The sequence below is a fragment of the Lepisosteus platostomus genome, chromosome 10 (assembly GCF_059453375.1).
Source record: "Lepisosteus platostomus isolate fLepPlt1 chromosome 10, fLepPlt1.hap1, whole genome shotgun sequence".
NCBI classification, from domain to species: domain Eukaryota; kingdom Metazoa; phylum Chordata; class Actinopteri; order Semionotiformes; family Lepisosteidae; genus Lepisosteus; species Lepisosteus platostomus.
The window spans coordinates 54,308,254-54,324,748 of NC_142620.1; the positions used below are offsets into that span (position 1 = coordinate 54,308,254).

General features: G+C 48.1%; 3 protein-coding genes across 6 annotated transcripts in view; 1 reads left to right on the top strand and 2 right to left on the bottom strand.

The window, feature by feature from the left end:
• Positions 1-16,495, bottom strand: part of septin6 (septin 6) — a 65,390-nt gene that overhangs the window by 23,090 nt on the left and 25,805 nt on the right. The window lies entirely within an intron of this gene.
• ube2a (ubiquitin-conjugating enzyme E2A (RAD6 homolog)) lies at positions 202-8,029 on the top strand. Its single transcript, XM_088597377.1, has 6 exons — positions 202-514; positions 773-853; positions 2,797-2,822; positions 4,739-4,828; positions 5,401-5,489; positions 6,395-8,029. Exons 1-6 carry the CDS (start codon positions 471-473, stop codon positions 6,521-6,523), a joined length of 459 nt encoding a protein of 152 aa, XP_088453503.1. The 5' UTR covers positions 202-470; the 3' UTR covers positions 6,524-8,029.
• On the bottom strand, positions 8,692-16,441 carry nkrf (NFKB repressing factor). 4 transcript variants are annotated; one of them, XM_088597337.1, is made up of 3 exons: positions 16,120-16,441; positions 13,078-13,202; positions 8,692-12,561 (listed from the first exon to the last, which is right to left on the bottom strand). In XM_088597337.1, exons 2-3 carry the CDS (start codon positions 13,184-13,186, stop codon positions 10,409-10,411), a joined length of 2,262 nt encoding a protein of 753 aa, XP_088453463.1. In that variant the 5' UTR covers positions 13,187-13,202; positions 16,120-16,441; the 3' UTR covers positions 8,692-10,408. The 4 variants fall into 4 exon arrangements, with proteins under 4 accessions (XP_088453463.1, XP_088453462.1, XP_088453461.1 ...); XM_088597336.1 differs by having other exon boundaries at positions 16,110-16,441; XM_088597335.1 differs by lacking the exon at positions 16,120-16,441 and adding an exon at positions 15,320-16,048.

Below are 16,495 nucleotides of genomic sequence, written 5' to 3' on the forward strand. Positions count from 1 at the left end.
GCAGGTAAACATTTGACGCCAAGACTAACCCAGCAAAGCAATGAACAAAAAAAATCACATTGTGATCGATAGGCTTCTGAAACCCGGGGAGGGGGGGGGTGTCGGCGCAAAACACGTCTCTTTCAAAACTTGAGCTCGCAGTAACCGGAGTACTGGAGAATTGAACAGCCGCTGCTTTATTTTCCCCGACCCTGGGCGGTGGAAACGGGATTTAATGTTGGGTGGTTTTGAGCCGGGCCGAGCCCACATAGGGTTGGTCCTCCCCCACGGCAGGGCGGCGGAGTTGGTATCGCCCTGAGTCCTCCGAGATCCCGGCTCGGGAAACAGAGCCGCACGGGCGTCAGATACGTCTTCGGTTGGGGGGTTAAAAAAACCGAGTCGCGCTCGACTTCCCGGCGTCTAAAATCAGAAAACGACCGCCTTATGTTTCATTTTTAACTTTTTTTTTTCCTCCCTCCCCCTTCACGAAGATGTCAACCCCAGCTAGACGGCGTTTAATGAGAGACTTCAAACGGTAAGAGGGTCGAAGGCTTCTTCGGGCGTTTTGTAGCGACCGAAAAAAAAAAGAGGAGGCGAACATGGCGACTATTCAGAAACTGTGCGGAGTGGGACCGAGCGCTACGCAAGTTTCGCAGCGTCCGCCGCGGCGGAGACCGCGGGGCCTACGCGAGCAATGTGGCGTAACGGCCGTTCCGGGATAGGGAAGAGTTTTGATGACAGGATCTCTCAAAAACAAGGCAGTGTGTTATTTTGTGTTGTCTCTGTGAATCAGGCTGCAGGAGGACCCCCCTGCGGGCGTCAGCGGAGCGCCCTCGGAGAACAACATCATGGTCTGGAATGCGGTTATTTTCGGGTAAGTGGCGGGCCGTGCGCGTTTTTAATCCACCCCCTTTATTTTTCGTAGTCGAGTCGGTTGCCCTTTCCAGCCGCCGGGAGAGAAGCGCTGTGGCCGGGAGAGCCGGTTAGCACCGGGTCCCGGGAGCGAAGTTTGTGAAGACAATTGTGCGGACAGCGTCTTTACGCCAGTGGCTGGCTTTTTCCTTCCCTTTTCTAGAGATGTCAGCGCTGTCGAAGTCTCTTTCATACCCAGTCCGTGTGCTTCCAGCTGGGCAACAAGTGTGACACGGTGTAGGGTGGTTATTTAAAGCACCTGGCTGCGCGACACGTATCCGACACCTCGCGTTAAATACACGTTTTAGGAATTGCGCGATTCTTTTTTTCCTTCAACGTTTTATGGAGCAGTCTTGCGTTACTGTCTCCGTCACCGATATTTCATTTGAGTTGTTCCGCATGGCCACACGTTTTTGTTTCTGACACAGAGTCTGTCCTTAGTTTGTTGGTTTGTTTGTGTTTTTGGTGGGGGGAAGGGGGTGTGTGTGTGTGTTGTGAAATGTCCCAAGGAAAACATAAAGAAGACCGTCCCCCCCCCCCCTGTCCTGCTTGTCCTGTTTATCACACAGTTGATTCTCACACACAAAAAAACAGAAGCCGACTGTTCCTGTCGTGTGACGCGTCTACATCTACAACAGGAAATGTTAAAAAGCGATCAACTGTCTTTTTTTAATACTCTTCTCGTACTTTACATTGAATCGTCCCGGGTGCGCTCTTTCAAGGCGGACCAGCGACATCAGTTCAGCGATGGTACTTTAAAAAAAAAATACAATGTGACTATGCGTTTCTCTGGCCTGTTTCCAGTGGGGCTTTGCAGTCCAATGCGCGACAGCTGGTCCGTGGAGAAGACGCTGCTGTGTCGGTGGCCGGTCCGGTGGTGTTAATGCACTTTCCCCGGGTGTCAGTCGCGCAACAGGTCGTCACAACACCCCGACAGGCCTTGAGTGGCGTAACAGGCGGTGGTTCGGTGTTGTTCTGCTGGGTCATGGATCACTCTGGTGCCTGGGCTCCGAACCTGGGCCAGAGCCGGTCCCGGACACCGCTGTCCGCACTGTCGGGCTCTTGAGCTGCGACCAGCATCGGCCTGTTCTAATTGCGCTTGGATTCAGTTCGGGCTGAATCTATTCCATAACAGCAGACACATCGCAGAGACTTAATTCCTTATTGGGGAAAAATAGAAAAAAATAAAAAGATCATTTGCAGTGTCTAAGGGTGGACGGCATCAACGCTGCCTAGATCTAGGCTGTTGGTTGAGAATTATGGAAATGAGTATGCAAAGGAGTTCAGACAACGCTGATGTGTGGTGTCTCCTACCTGTGGGATTAAGGCTGGTTTTTAGTAACTGGATTAATGGTAGAACCACACCCAAAGAAAACAAACTAAACATTTCTAACCCACAGCCTTGTTTCTGAGCAATCGGATGAGGTGGCTGAGTAAAGGGTGTGATATAAGTTTCTGTGCCTTGCATTCTTTATTAACATAACAATGAAGGAACCTGGTGACAGGTTTTTATACTTTTTTCCTTCTGTTATAATTGCACGTCTGTATTTTTTTAAGACTTCCTTTGTTCATACAAAAGAAAAAAGTGTGCGATAGGCTGGTAATGGTATATTTGTTTTCCTTAATGCTTTTTCTGCGCTTTATTAAAAAAATAGAACCACAGGTTTCACTTCTATAGAAATCTAAAACCTGAGAAATGAATGCTGTGTTCACAGTAGCCATACCGATAGTGTTGCCACTAAGGTTACAATGACCAGCTCTGATGTAAATGCTGATTAGTTTTTAATCTCAGGGCTGTTGACACAGATTAACCTTCTAGATTTTCTTTGTTAAAGGAAGAAAAACACTTTTTTAGTTTGTGCTTTGAGGTTCACTAATTCTTTCTTTTTTTTCTCCTTTCTGTAGCCCCGAGGGAACACCATTTGAAGATGGTAAGTTCCTAATTGTGATTTTATTCATTCAATATGTAATGGCACCAGGCACCATTGTGCCGTTAAATTATTGTGGATTTTTCTAGAGAGTGGTTAGATCTGATATTAACGTCACGTTTAAGAGTCAGTTTCTGTTCCCTTGTTTTTATTTGGATTAATTCCTGAGCAAGATGTTGTATTTGTTGCATGTTAATAATTTAAGAGACTAAGCAAAGAGATTTAATAAAGTATCTAGGCCTTAAGTCCAGGTGTGTGCATCTGAGTTTAAATTCAGAAATAAAGAATTCATTTCTGTAGCTGGGAGAAAGTGTCTGATTTCACTGGAGAATATCTAGTCCTTTCCAAACTGGGCTGGATTCTTGTAGGCCTGTACACAGAGTGAATCAGTGGCAGGTGAGACCATGTGCTTTTTATCCTCCTGGCTTTGGTAAGACTAAAGAAGAGGCTGGGAGTTTGAGAGATGCACACTGTTCTTTGGCAGAATTCTAGAAAGACAGGAGAGCCCAAGTTCCCTGCTGCACCTAGTTCTGACTGACAGTATGGAGTGGCTTGGCAGATGCAGGGTTATTTGTTGATCGTGGAAAGGGAACAAAAGATTCAAGTAAGGTTTCACGTGGAGTTGGATGTCTGACATTCCAGGGTGTGTGTGTGTGTGTTGCTCCTGTACACCCTGCACAGTTTGTGACAGCGGATTGTTGGCGCAGAGCACAAACCCCAGCGCTGGAGTGGTGCGTGGAGATACTAGTCGCTGGTGAAAGGGCAGCAAAGCGAGCACAGCCTGTGTGTTCGGGTTTCATTGTAAGGGGAGCTGGCACCTTGCCCTTCTGGCTTAAGTGTAGCAGCTGGGCTTTTGATGTCACAGCGCACAGAAGGTACGGAAGTAAACTGTGTTAGGTTTGGAGTGCCACCCAGGAGCAGGGAGTTCGACTGTGAGGAAGGTGCCAGACAAAAGGAAGTCTTGCTAGGGATTACGCCTTGTGCTGCCAAGGTCCCTAAGTAATGACCTGAATATCTCGGATTTGCACCATAGGAAAAGGTCACACAGAAACTCTTGTCAGTTTATTGCTGCAAGTGCTGCGTTGGTGTCTAGTTCTGTTGCTTCTTTTTACCATTCGAAACATTATTTGGTCATTCAGTCCTAGTGTGGCCTTGAAGATTTTAATAATCAAAGAGCTTTACAGGTCATGGGGATTCCCCTCCACCACCACCACCAATGTGTGGTCAACCTGGACGATGCAGCTATCATTGAGGAGGAGAACAGAGCAATGAAGCCAATTATTAGGAGGCCATTATTAAACATACCACTGTTAACATCATGGATGTAACATTTAAGGCAGGAGCAGCGGGTGATTGGCTGATCTTCTTTAAATAAGGATTGCATTGGAAGCTGTCATTTCATAATTATACACGTACCCCACGTTTCCCTGTCTTTGGAAGACTGGAGCCCCATCGCTGCTTGCTGTTTGACTGACTGGCTTGTTCTGTGACCTTAGATCTGTCTGTAATGGAGTTTGCACTTGTGCCTTCTGCTGAAATGCCGTCTTTGCACTATTCTTCAGTGATTGTTATATCAGAAGGGTTAAATAAGGCTGTGCCTATTGGAGGAATTGTTCTAATCATTAGTATTTCTGCAAGTAATTGTAGATGCATAAGTCTGTAAATTTAGAAGTTGGCACCAATGTTTAATGAGTTGAGAATATGATGATGAATATAAAATCTTTAAATTCTGTAGAAGTTCTGTGTGCACACCAGAGTTCAGAGATGCTGAAATATTATATTCATTGAGTTGCAGGATTAGGTTTCATACTCTTACTTTTTGTGGTGTTTGTATCTCCATTTTTGCTAAGCTGTTTTAAATATTTTTGCAGCAGGAGGTGAAAAACAAAAGCTTATGTAGGACTTCTCTTGATTTCCAGGAACCTTTAAGCTCACAATAGAATTCACAGAGGAATATCCCAATAAGCCTCCTACAGTTCGCTTTGTTTCAAAAATGTTTCATCCAAATGGTAAGTTAGTTCACTCATTATAGTGGCAGTTAACGTGACAGCATGTAGACGACATTTATGCCTCTAGAAAATGGCAAGCTTTTGGTGCACTGTGGGAAATATTTGTAAAGATTAACTTTTGTAAAAAGATGTCAATGCAGTTGGTGCAAACCTTCAGTTTTACCTTTTATTATGGATTATATATGTTGTTGTTTCATATTTCTGTCCATCCTCCCATCAGAATTTGTTTATCATTTTATGTAAGTTTAAGAACCATTATGTAGTAAATACAAACTTTATAAAAAAGTAAAGTCTAGTATTTGAGTTGTTGCATAATTTATTTTCTTTCTAAAGAAAATATATGCATTATAGTTTCTTAAATGATTTTTTTAAAAATGATTCTGGTTCAGAATTTCATGCAGAATACAGATTTAGACAGAAGTTTATAAATTACAAGTGTTTATTTAAAAAAAATGTATTTTATTCATTAATTGTTGCCAGACAATAGATACACCTCGTAGAAATGTGAACTTGGTGGTGAGCTGACTTTATTTTTGTATGATTTATCGTGGTTTTCTCTGTTATTACTTCAGTTTATGCAGACGGTAGTATATGTCTGGACATTCTTCAAAACCGCTGGAGTCCAACTTATGATGTTTCCTCAATCTTAACTTCTATACAGGCAAGTAGACCTGAAAGGTCTTGGTTTGTTCTTATTAAAAACAGTGGTCACTTCTGTTGGGGAAATACATCTGCTTTTTTAAACAGGGCTTATGAATTTGGAAAATCATTTTATATCACCTTATGTTTGAAATGGTAGAGCTTTTAGGGAATAAAAGCAGGTCAGGTCATTTCAGACAAGCTGATACACGGTCAGGTTGATGTGCCGGAGCTCTGCTGTTTGTAACTCACGGCCCTTGCCTTTTACAACTGAGTGTGATGTGGTGATGTGAGCATCACGCATGTGTAGAACACGTCTCTCTGAGGACCATGTGTAACTTGTTACCACTTGAAAGGAAAGAATAGGCACTCAAACACCAGAGGGGAAGGAATATAAAATTTAACTTGCATGAAAAACAAATAGCAGGCAGAAAGCGAACGTTGTTTCCCCTTTTTATATGGGCCTAAAAGTAGAAATAATTTCAGTGGCTAGAGGGCTTCCTAGAAAATAAACTTCATCAGAGTATGTAAATGTGCTCTACGAGACTTAAGGGAAGTGGTTCCCAGTCGTGGCACTGGTGACCCCCATACCTGCTGGTCCTTGGAGAATTGAAGTCTGACTTCATCTAAGAGGTTCCTTCAAGGGAACATTTGCCCTCCGTTTCTAGCTACAAGTTCAGGAGTTTGTTTCACTTGCAAAATAAAATGGCTGAAGCGCCAGCATGTCTTAAGAGCTGGGAACAAACAGTTCAGATTATTCCTGTTGTTCAGTTAATGAGGAGTTTGATTGTATAACTGAGGGCTGGGCTGGAACAAAAACCAACAGGCGTGTGGGTCACCAGTGGGGAAACGCTGCTTTAGGTCACGAGCTAAACTTCAGAGACGTTCATTGTTTTTTTTTAATGTCATTTTTTTATGCCCCCCCAGTCTTTACTGGACGAGCCGAACCCCAACAGCCCAGCCAACAGCCAGGCAGCCCAGCTGTACCAGGAGAACAAGCGCGAGTACGAGAAACGCGTGTCGGCGATAGTGGAGCAGAGCTGGCGCGATTGTTGACCTCGCGCGGGTGCGCGCACACATCGTGGACAGTATCCAGCCTCGAGATTGACGAAGGAAGAGAAGACACACATCTCTTTAAAAAATAATAAACATCACGTTTCCGAATTGCCATCCTCCTCCTCCTCCTCCTAGCATCATCAGTACCGTAATTGTTGCAAGATAGAGTGCCGCTGTGTCGTCATCGCCTTCTCCCTCACCACTCACAACCTAGCCTCCTGGACAGGATTGCACCTTCCTTGAAGTAAATGTACCACACTGTACCTGGGTTACTTGCGACAGGCGTGTCCGTTTCTTAATCTTCAGATTTTAAATCTGATTTTTTTTTTCTGTCTTTCCTCATGCAGCTCGAGCAGGATTTTTTGTTCTCTTCATTTTTTTTTTGTCGAGACTGACGTGTGTACAGTTCTGTTCCAGGTTGCAGTAGCTGTAAAGGGCCGTTCTTGTAATAGGGATCAGGGTCCTACTCATCAGCTGGCTCATGTTGACACAGTGCAAGCCTTTTTTTTCTTTCGTTGTTCCTGGAGTTTAAAATGGTTTTGTCTGTGTGTGTTGTTGCTGTTGAATGAGGTAACTGATGATGTAAATCGTAGACAAACAACCTGTCTTGCAGTTTCTTGACGAGTGTAAGGGAAGAGCTCTCTGGATTACAGAATAATGGTATCCATTTTAAGAGCTGCTAATGTCACTTTCTCAATTACACATGTATGCATCTGGTTTTACAATTGTATATGAGCTGTGGCATTTCACATCCCTACACTCACAGCCGTTTCAGAAGTGAAATACAGGTGACTTGGCAGCAGTCTTTCACAAATTACATGAACGAACAACATTTTGTCATAGAATAATCCAATAATTCTTAATATTTATGTGCTTCTTGTTGATCTATAAATTGACTAATTCTTGGGAACAAGCATTTTCTAGGCAAGATATAGATCAGATTTTTATAAGTTTATTTACATATTGCAACATCAGAAGAGTTTTGGATCATGGAAGTAGAGCAGGAACCTTTTTTGTTTTCTGGCAGCAATCAAGGTTTTTGAATGCTCATTAACACCAGAGGTAAAAAACTCCTAAACCAAGCTCAACTTGATTTAGGATGTTAAGAGCTCTACACTATAAGCAGAGAAGGTTATCCCACCTGCAAGTGCTTCTTCCTCTAGGCATTTCAGGGGGTCAGCTCTTTTTCGTGTATAGGTCTTTGCTATTGCAAATGCTGCATGTTTTGCTTGGTGACTTTTATAGGTTCTTTTAAATTGTTTCTGTGACCCTTCCCCCTCAAAAAAAAAAAGCTACAACAAAAGGCCCATTGAGTGCCTGAAATTGTCATTTTCTACAGATACTGGGCAAATGCAATGATATGAGAGTGATGAGACCATGTCATTTCTGCACATGGGATGTTCCTTTTTCTAATGCACATGCTCCACAAGTGACTGTAACTGCACTAGTAACCCATGTAAGAAACTGTACATTTTCTCACTTCTTGTAAATAAAAAGATAAAAACATTGTTTGGTGTTTTATCTGGATCATAGGCTGGTGACTTTTAATAGGTCAAATGATTCAGGCAAGTTGCTTAGCTGCAAAAGCATTGGGATGAAGAGATGGGATTATTTATACCTTCAAATCAGAATCTCCCCTCGGATGAACCTTGAAGTATACAGTTCTCATTATCACAAGGACCATTTATAGGGAAAACTACAGTTTACTTATACCTGTGAAGAACCTGAAGTAAATGGTTTTAGAAATCTGGGTGGCAAGTCTTTTATTCAGCAGTAATTGGAACTATGAAAGGTTTATGGCACTAAATTATGAGTCCTATACATAAAATACCTTTTAGTAATGGCAAAAATCATTTATTTTATTTTTAAGACCACGTTTCAGCCTAAGGCTCTTTAGGTAGTAAAGGGGATACACTTTACACCCAAGTATTGTCAGCCCTCAGAGGGTAGTGTAATGGAACACTGATAAAGCAGCATACACCTACTTCTAATGAACTGTCCCCTTCCTTCTGCAGAAGCTTTTTAACTCATTTTGATTCTAAAGCTGACTCCACGTGCCGCCTGCAATGGAGTTGGCCGACAGGACAGTCTCTTCTAATATAAAAAAAAACTGACCAATGCCCTTTTGTAAGATATTCACAGTTCGAAAACACATTGTAGTGCAGGACTTATTGACAAAAATACTGTATTTGTGCTTTACATACATCAACCAAGAATTAACCATTTTCTTAAACAAAATCTTTCGTTAAGCCATGAAAGACCTGCATCCAAATAAGAGGTATAATTGTTACAACACACCAGCACCAAGACTGTTTACACTTGGATATACTGTCCTTAAATTATTACAATTTACAGAGAGAGCACTGTTGTTCTAGATGATTACTTATTTTCCCCCTTCCTGAATTCAGGGTTATTAAAAACTGTAAATGGAGACGGGAAGACCCTTGAAAAATGAAAATTAAATGAAACCCTTAACTAGAGGAATGGAAACCAGATGTGTCATTGGTATTCATATGAAAAAAAAAACATTTGCATTTCAGTGGTCACTATAGTCCAAGACCCTTTGCTTACAAAGACAGCTGTGCTTTTTAAATGATCCTACACCGATGACACTGTTTGAGAAGATAGTGAAAACTCATTAACACATGGAATATATGATGCTGCAACTACATGTTATTTCTTGTAACAAAAACTGTGCTGCACCACCCAAATCACTCTGAGCTTTCCTTTCTTTGTTTGCATTCCTTCCACCATCCTTTTCCATGCACTGACTTCTCTCTAACACAGCGTTTCCAGTCCAGGACGCCAGAGGCTCTTCAATTTTTGTACTACCCGAGGTGGGGTTTGTCCATCGCTCACTGAGCTGGTCTTAACCACAAAGGTATCGTTGTGTCTATCCAGGCAGGGGCTTTCATCCTCTAGAAGATCTCCAGGGCTAAGACAGCTCTGAAACTCTCCTGCGTTTAAAGATAAAGCCCTTTGCATCTACTGTTCTCACTGCCACGGGGTCACATCTGCTTTGATTGTTCACAAGAATCTAGGAGAGTGGTCGGCGCAGAGGCAGCTTAAATTAGTCAAGTAAAAACATGCAACGTACGTTAACCCCTCCTAACTAAGCAACTCATTGATCCAATGAAGGCCTGAGCTCAAATGGACTGAAACCCAGAAGAGACTTAAGATTCAGGACAGCAGTTCCAGAACAATGCTCTGGAAGCAGGCTCCAAGTATGGCTACAACTAAGAAAACCATTCAGTTCACCTTACTAGATGCTGAAATGCAAGTTTTATCAGAAAGGCATTCTGTTAGAACTTATATTTTTTCTGCCACAACCTTCTATTTTATTGAAAGATGTCTGTAAAGGTTACAGCATGGTTAGAAGTGTTCAGTTCAATGTATACTGTTATAATCCAGTTTTAAATTCATACATTTCAACAATGAAACACGAAAGATGTTCTAGGTTTTCAAGTTCTCATGATGATCAAGGTAGAGTGTTGGTATTACAGTACATGGTGCAACCTGCAGTTCAGTCCCAAAACAAACACATACACTCATGTCAAAGGTACAGCAGATTTCCAACACGGATCTGAGGAATGACGGGTTTCGCTTTTGAAAGGTTATAGTGAAAAGTGGTCTTCCTATACAAAAAAAAAGGAGAAAAGAAAACCTAAATACTGACTTCGAAAGGGTTGTGCCAAAGTGATAGTACACTTCACGGACCATGGAATAGAAACGATAATGAAGTCTGCCAAGAGATTCTTTTTATAACTGCGTCCTTAGAAAAATGATAAAAGCTCTTTGTTCCCCCCCTGCCACGTATGAAGTGCACATTCTGTTAAAATAAGGTACCAGCAGCCCTCGCCATGTGCCAGGTACGAACCAGTCCAGTCAGTGAGAAGCCTGGGGCTTCACCAGCTCGTAGCGGCCAACCTGCCCTTCCTGGAAAAGCTGCCCGATCAGCTGTTCCTTCTGCACCTTCCTGCTGACAACGAGGAAGCGCTGCATGGCCTGGCCGTAGGACTTGCTGCGCAGCCCATACTTCTGGGCCATCTGGTGGATCTGCTTGCGCTCCTCGTTGTTCAGCTCCGAAGAGAACCGCAGGTCGTCCTGCCTGTCCGAGCTGGCGTAGTTGCGGATGATCTCCTCGATGTCCCTCTTGTTCAGCTGGTTCCCGCCCCTGTCCACGTCCAGCCCGAGGCCCTCCCTCGTGAACTGCTCCTTCACCTTGATGGGCTCCGTGATGCCCTCGCCCTCCCGGCCCAGCCCGCCCCCCTTCCAGCCCATCTTGCGCAGCAGCTGGTTCCCGATGTTGTCCTCCTTGATCTCCTGCTTCTGCGCCTCCTCCCCGGACAGGCGCAGGATCTGCTTGCGGGAGATGGCGTCCTCGTTGCCCTCCTTCCTGAGGTTCGACTTCACCACGGCCTGCGTCTGCCTCAGCTTGGCCAGGGCCTCCTCCGCCGCGATGTGCTTCACGGCCTTCTTGGGCCCGATCCCCGCCGCCACGAACTGGCCCTCCAGGTACACCTCGCACTTCCAGCGGTGGTCCGCCAGCACCACGAACTTGTAGTCGGCGCTCACCTTGTTGAACTGCGCCGTGTCGTTGAGGATGCAGATGGCGTTGTCCGAGTTCTCCAGAATGACCAGCTCACTCAGGTGCTTCCTCCTGCCGTGCTGGCCGAAACGGCCGCCCGGGAACTCGGAGCCGTGGTTCCCCTGGGAGAACTGCTGCTGCTGCTGCTGCTGCTGCTGGCGGCTGGCCTGGTTGAGCCGCAGCTTGCGCAGGGCCTCCTCCGCCGCCGCGTGCTTCGAGGTCTTCTTGTTGCCGGCCGCCTGCGCCACGAGCTCGTCCTGCAGGTAGACGCTGCACTGCCAGGAGCTCGTGTTGGGGATCACCTCGAACTTGTAGTCGATCTTCATCCGGTTGAAGGCGGCCGAGTTGTTGAGGATGCAGATGGCGTCGTGCGCGTTCTCCACGATCACGAACTCGGTCCAGTGCTTCCGCGGGTCCGGCTCGTACTGGCCCCTCGAACTCGGCGGAGGCGTGTCCTCCGGGTTGCACAGCGCCGGTGGAAAGTGGGGAGTCGGCAAGTGCCGCTGGCAGACCACGAGGTCGCTGACGTAAGTGCGCCTGAACTTGCGCTGGATGACCCTCACCTCCACAGGCCTCAGGAAGAGTTTGACCGCCTGCTCGGAGGCCCGGTCCCTGGCTCCGTTCTTGCTCCCAGAGTACCCAGTGGCTAAATAAACGCGTTTGCACCTCAGTTCACAAGCGTACCCATCGGAGGGCACCTTCCTGTTTTTCGGCAGGTCGCCCGGTGCAATCTCCTTGAGGTTCACGTAGATGTACTCCGGGTTGGTTTTGCAAGCCTGGATGCTGCGGCTCAGTATGAAGTTATAGTTCGGCGTGTCTGGGCCGCTCATCGACGTGGGGTCCTTGTAAGTGGCGGCCATCGCCGACGCCACTCTGGCGACCAGCTTCTGCGTCTTCTCGAGGGCAGACGCCAGGTCGCCGCTCTGGTGAGCAAGGCTGCCGTCGCCTGGGGAGTCGGCCGCCCTGGCCGCCGCCGCGCTGTCCTGATTCCCGAACCCCAGGCCCCTGCGAGAGTCCCGGCTGCCCGCCGGACCGCCGGCCTCCGCCGACTCGGACCCGGAGCCCCGGGAAGCCTCCGGCCGCCTGGAGCGGTGCGCCTCGAGCTTGGCACAGTAGTCCTGCTGCGTTTTCAGCATGAAGCCCGCGGAGCCGCTTCGGCTCCCAAAACCCAGGCCGCAGGCGTTCGACCCCGCGTCCTTGTCCTCCCCATCAGCCCACGCGTCGAAAACATAGGGCTTGGCATTCTGGAAAGAGGGGCCCTGCCTGCCGTGGGCTGGGCGGCTGCTGTTCGATTCTGGCGAGTGCTCGAAGTCCGTCTGTCCGGGGCTGTCCCGCTCCCCCTTCCTGCTCTGCTTCTCCTCCGTACCGCTGCTGCTGACAAAGTGCACGGGCTCAAAGCGGGGTCTGGGGCCAAACTTGGACACGGGCAGCTTCTTCACCGGCGCCTCTTCTGCAGAGAGCAGGAAAGGAACACATCAGAGTTGTTCGGCTAATGCAAAGAGTTCTGCTGCAGCAGCCAACTCTCATACCTGGTATCGTAATAATAATAATAATAATAATAATAATAATAATAATAATAATAATAATAATAATAATAATAATAATTAAGTTAAAACAACAAAGAGGAACAAAGAGAGAAATTTAGCACGAAAAACAGCAAGGTTTAGAATGCAGCAGAAGATACCGAGGGCCTGACAGACATCCGTAAAATACATTCTCACAATATAAAACAACATTTCCATATCTGCCATTAACAACTTAAAACGACGACGTCAAAAGTTATATCCATCCAAGACTGACTAAACCGATAAACAATGTTAATTTCTATAAATGCTATTCCGGCCATAAAAGGAATACTTCTCTGAATACCATGTAGTATTCGTGTAACTTGAAGCATCTCCAAAGAGGAGAAGTGGAAAAAAAAAAAAAAAAACTTTTCCTGCTCCGTATTTGTGTCGGTACTCACTGTCATCTGATGAGCACGGCCTCTTCTTCTTTTCAGCACCAGGGACCAGCTCAAAGGAGGGCACCTCCCCTATGTCGATGCCCTCGGCCATGCTCTGGACCTTCTGCATCAGCTCGGGGCCATACCTGCACACAGACATCATGCCTTACCATCTCCACCCGGACAGGACACACCTCACAGTAACAGCACGCAGGCAGGCGGGTCAGTATGTGCAGGCTGCAAAGGGAAGGGCACGGAAAGGTGTACTCCTTTTCCTTTCGGCAGGGAACAAACCTTTACCTGTTCCCCAGCGGTGCTAACCCTTACATCACACACAAACCTGCTACCGCCAGAAAGCTTCTAGCCCCACCAAAATACAACAACTGTCATCGCGAAGATCAAAGGCTCTCCCCGAGGAGCAGTGGCGCACAAGAACCAGAGTGCTTCTGTAGCCCAGGTCTGATCTACCCGCCGGTCCAGCCTGCGAGACTTAATACACAGACACCCCACTGCTAATACAGCAGCCTCACAGGCTGCAGAACAAACTGCTCGGGTCGCTGTCCCCCAGCTCCTAGGAATGTGAACGCAGACATACATGTGTTTCTTAAAAGTGTTTACACTCCCTTTCCTGGTGCATGAATAAATAAAATCAGCGCACACGCACACGCACACTACATTCAGCGCCTGCACAGAATCCCCATGGGTCAGTGTGAGGTCACGCCCCTTACCAACAGCACAAGAAACGTTTCTCAGGTCCGATTCAGGGTAACATCAGCTGCTGAAGACCCACAGAGTCCACCCTGTCCACCTCCCTGGGGGGGGGGGGGCGGTACGATACTGGGCTCTTCCCAGTCCGCCCAGTGATTCCGGAGGAACCTGCACAGACGAGGCTCGTGCCGACGGAGCTATCCGGCATCTGCCTGGCTCAGGCCCTTCCCTGGTCGTAGCGCGGGAGGGGGAAGCGATCAGCCTTCCCATCATCCCGAGACCTGACCTGCAAGAGGCCCGTGGGAACCCGGACCACCCTGCAGCCCCCACCCCGCCCGCCCGCCCGTACAGCGCCCCTTGGCCCCCACACAGAGCCCAGTTCCTCCAGCCGGGCAGAACAACCTCCCCCAGGAAGGGGCTTCGCAGTCGGGCTGACTGCCTCTCGTTTGTAAGCACTCTTTCAAGACTCAGCAGTGTCCCGCCCCTCATCCAAGCCCATGCATGTAAGTGCTTGGAGTCGGTCTGGCCATTCCCTATTCCTCCGCCTCCTCACAGCATGCCCGGGATTCTCCCTGCTCCGGAGTTCAGGAGCTGCTTTATCTTGAGCTCGTGTTCCTTCCTCTGACCCCCGGGAGCCATGAGGTCTTCTGGTTACCTTACACCCGAGCCCTTACTGCTTTATGAATTCATGAGAAAACTAGGACAGTAGTTCGGATGTTTACCAACACCAGAGCCCTGAGCTGTAGCTCCCCATTCTGTATCCCTGTATAATTGTGCCATTTCACCAGACGACTCTCCTTGCATGCGCAGTACAGCCGTCGCTAGGGCGCCGCACACGGCAGCCAACTCGCTGCTCCCGCCTCCGTGATACAAGTGAAAAATAAACCCGGCGATGCGATGACCAGGCGCGGAGAAAATAGAGATTTATTTTCTTTACACAGTTCCTCCAACCCGACAGCTTAAGGTTGACGGGATCTCTAACAGTTCCTTTTTACTGCGTGGGAAACGGGATCAGACCCATGTGCAGCACGTGTACTTCCTCTGCTAGCATTTCTCCTCCTGTGCATCACAAGCTAAACCAGCAGAGACCCCCCCCCAAGGCCGGGGGTGAAGAGCGCTGCACTGGAGGGCTTATGAATAACGGATAGAAAAATGATGTGATGAGCACTACGCTTAAGTGGTCAGGGGGGAAAAAAAGGCATCTGAAACTCAAGTGTCCTGCGCAGAATGCAGTACGGTCAAGGGACGTGCAACGTTACAGCGGCAGCGCTGCGCAGACCACCCACCACTGCAGAGAGTCCAACAGCACACAGGACAGCCCGTTCTCTTCTGAAACCACTTCAGCTGCGCGCACGCCTTTAACAGCAAACGCAACCGGCCTCGCCAAAAAAAAAAATCCCAGCTCCCGAAAAGCGCACCCCAGCCTTGCAGTGAGCAGACAGCCCCCCCCGCAACACCGGCCGGTTCCTGCGCTCCGGCTCCGCTCCCGGGCATCTCCGCGTCTCACTGCCTCCTGGGTCGTGCACAGCCTGAGCTCGTGTTTTGTTTACCTTACCTGCAGCCCATGAAGACGTGGTTTGCCCACACCATCGACAGCGCCAGCAGCTGGTCGACGCTGTTCCGCGCCCGGTACTCCTCGACATGCTTTGAAACAAACTGCCGCCGGACGACCCAGTGCTTGTCGCTCTCGTTACCCTGCCTGTACTCTTCCAAATTCAAAGGGCTGGCTTTCCGCTTACGAGAAGCTTTCCTCACGGCCGCTTTGGAAGAAGCCATTTAAACTCGCTCTGGAAGCAGCATGGCCACTCCGCCGCGCAAGGCATCGTGGGAGCGTCGCCGCGAAAAGAAACTAAATTACTTTTTACCCAAATTATTCGAAGAGCGCCCTTTCCGATACATATGTTTATATATGTATTTGATTCACGAACCGTAAAAATGATTATATTGACAGATAAGTAAGCTGCGATTTGAGCGGCCTCGACTCTGCAGCGCGTCCGGCGAAGCGCGCCCCCTGGCGTTCGCCAAGCGGAACAACAGCGAGGATGCAGCGCTCGTTCTAGAAACTACTGCGAGGTATTTGTCCGCCGTGCAGATCGCAACAGTCAATAAACTAAATTAAGCAGCGGGGAAACGTGTGGCACAGTCAGTATACGCTGCTCGGATATCTGCTTCTATTTCCCTGCAATTCAATGTGATCTAGTCGTGCCGGACCTGCATCACTGTCGATGTGCATTGCAGTGAGATACTAAATAATCCCCCGTGTTCACACTGCTTTAGCTCTGCAGCGCAGTAAAGGGTTTGAGACGCGGAAAGGGGTACAAGACCGTCAGTCGGTGAATACCTGCCTTGTCTTACCGAAGCGTTGCTGCCTGGTTTAGCCCTGCAGGTCGGGGGACAGCGGGCGCTCGTCCTGGGAGCCTCTGCTTCCAACACTGCGGCGCACTGGCCTCGCACACACCCACTCTCGCACACTGACACCCTCTCACACACACACAGCGCCCGAGCAGCAGCCGCGCCGCTCGCGCAGACCTCTCGCGGCACGTCTCCCGTCACGAGCAGCAGAGCTGGGGGGCCTGGAGGGATCCGCCCCCACACTGGGCCGGGGACCCCCTCACGCCAGGGGCAGCCTGGCTGAGCGACAGAGGGAGGGGACGAATGTAGTTCACGCACATCACCTGGACCGGCCGGCTCTCGCACTGTGAAGGATGGATTTTGTGCCTTTGCAAAGGAA

Excerpts from the sequence above, each read along its gene's own strand:
- ube2a (XM_088597377.1), top strand. The coding sequence starts at position 471 with ATGTCAACCCCAGCTAGACGGCGTTTAATGAGAGACTTCAAACG. Across the intron at positions 515-772 it reads TTAATGAGAGACTTCAAACG|GCTGCAGGAGGACCCCCCTG; the intron begins GTAAGAGGGTCG and ends TCTGTGAATCAG. Across the intron at positions 2,823-4,738 it reads GGGAACACCATTTGAAGATG|GAACCTTTAAGCTCACAATA; the intron begins GTAAGTTCCTAA and ends CTTGATTTCCAG.
- nkrf (XM_088597335.1), bottom strand. The coding sequence starts at position 15,540 with ATGGCTTCTTCCAAAGCGGCCGTGAGGAAAGCTTCTCGTAAGCGGAAA. Across the intron at positions 13,203-15,319 it reads CACGTCTTCATGGGCTGCAG|GTATGGCCCCGAGCTGATGC; the intron begins GTAAGGTAAACA and ends GTCTGTGTGCAG. Across the intron at positions 12,562-13,077 it reads GCCGTGCTCATCAGATGACA|AAGAGGCGCCGGTGAAGAAG; the intron begins GTGAGTACCGAC and ends TGCTCTCTGCAG.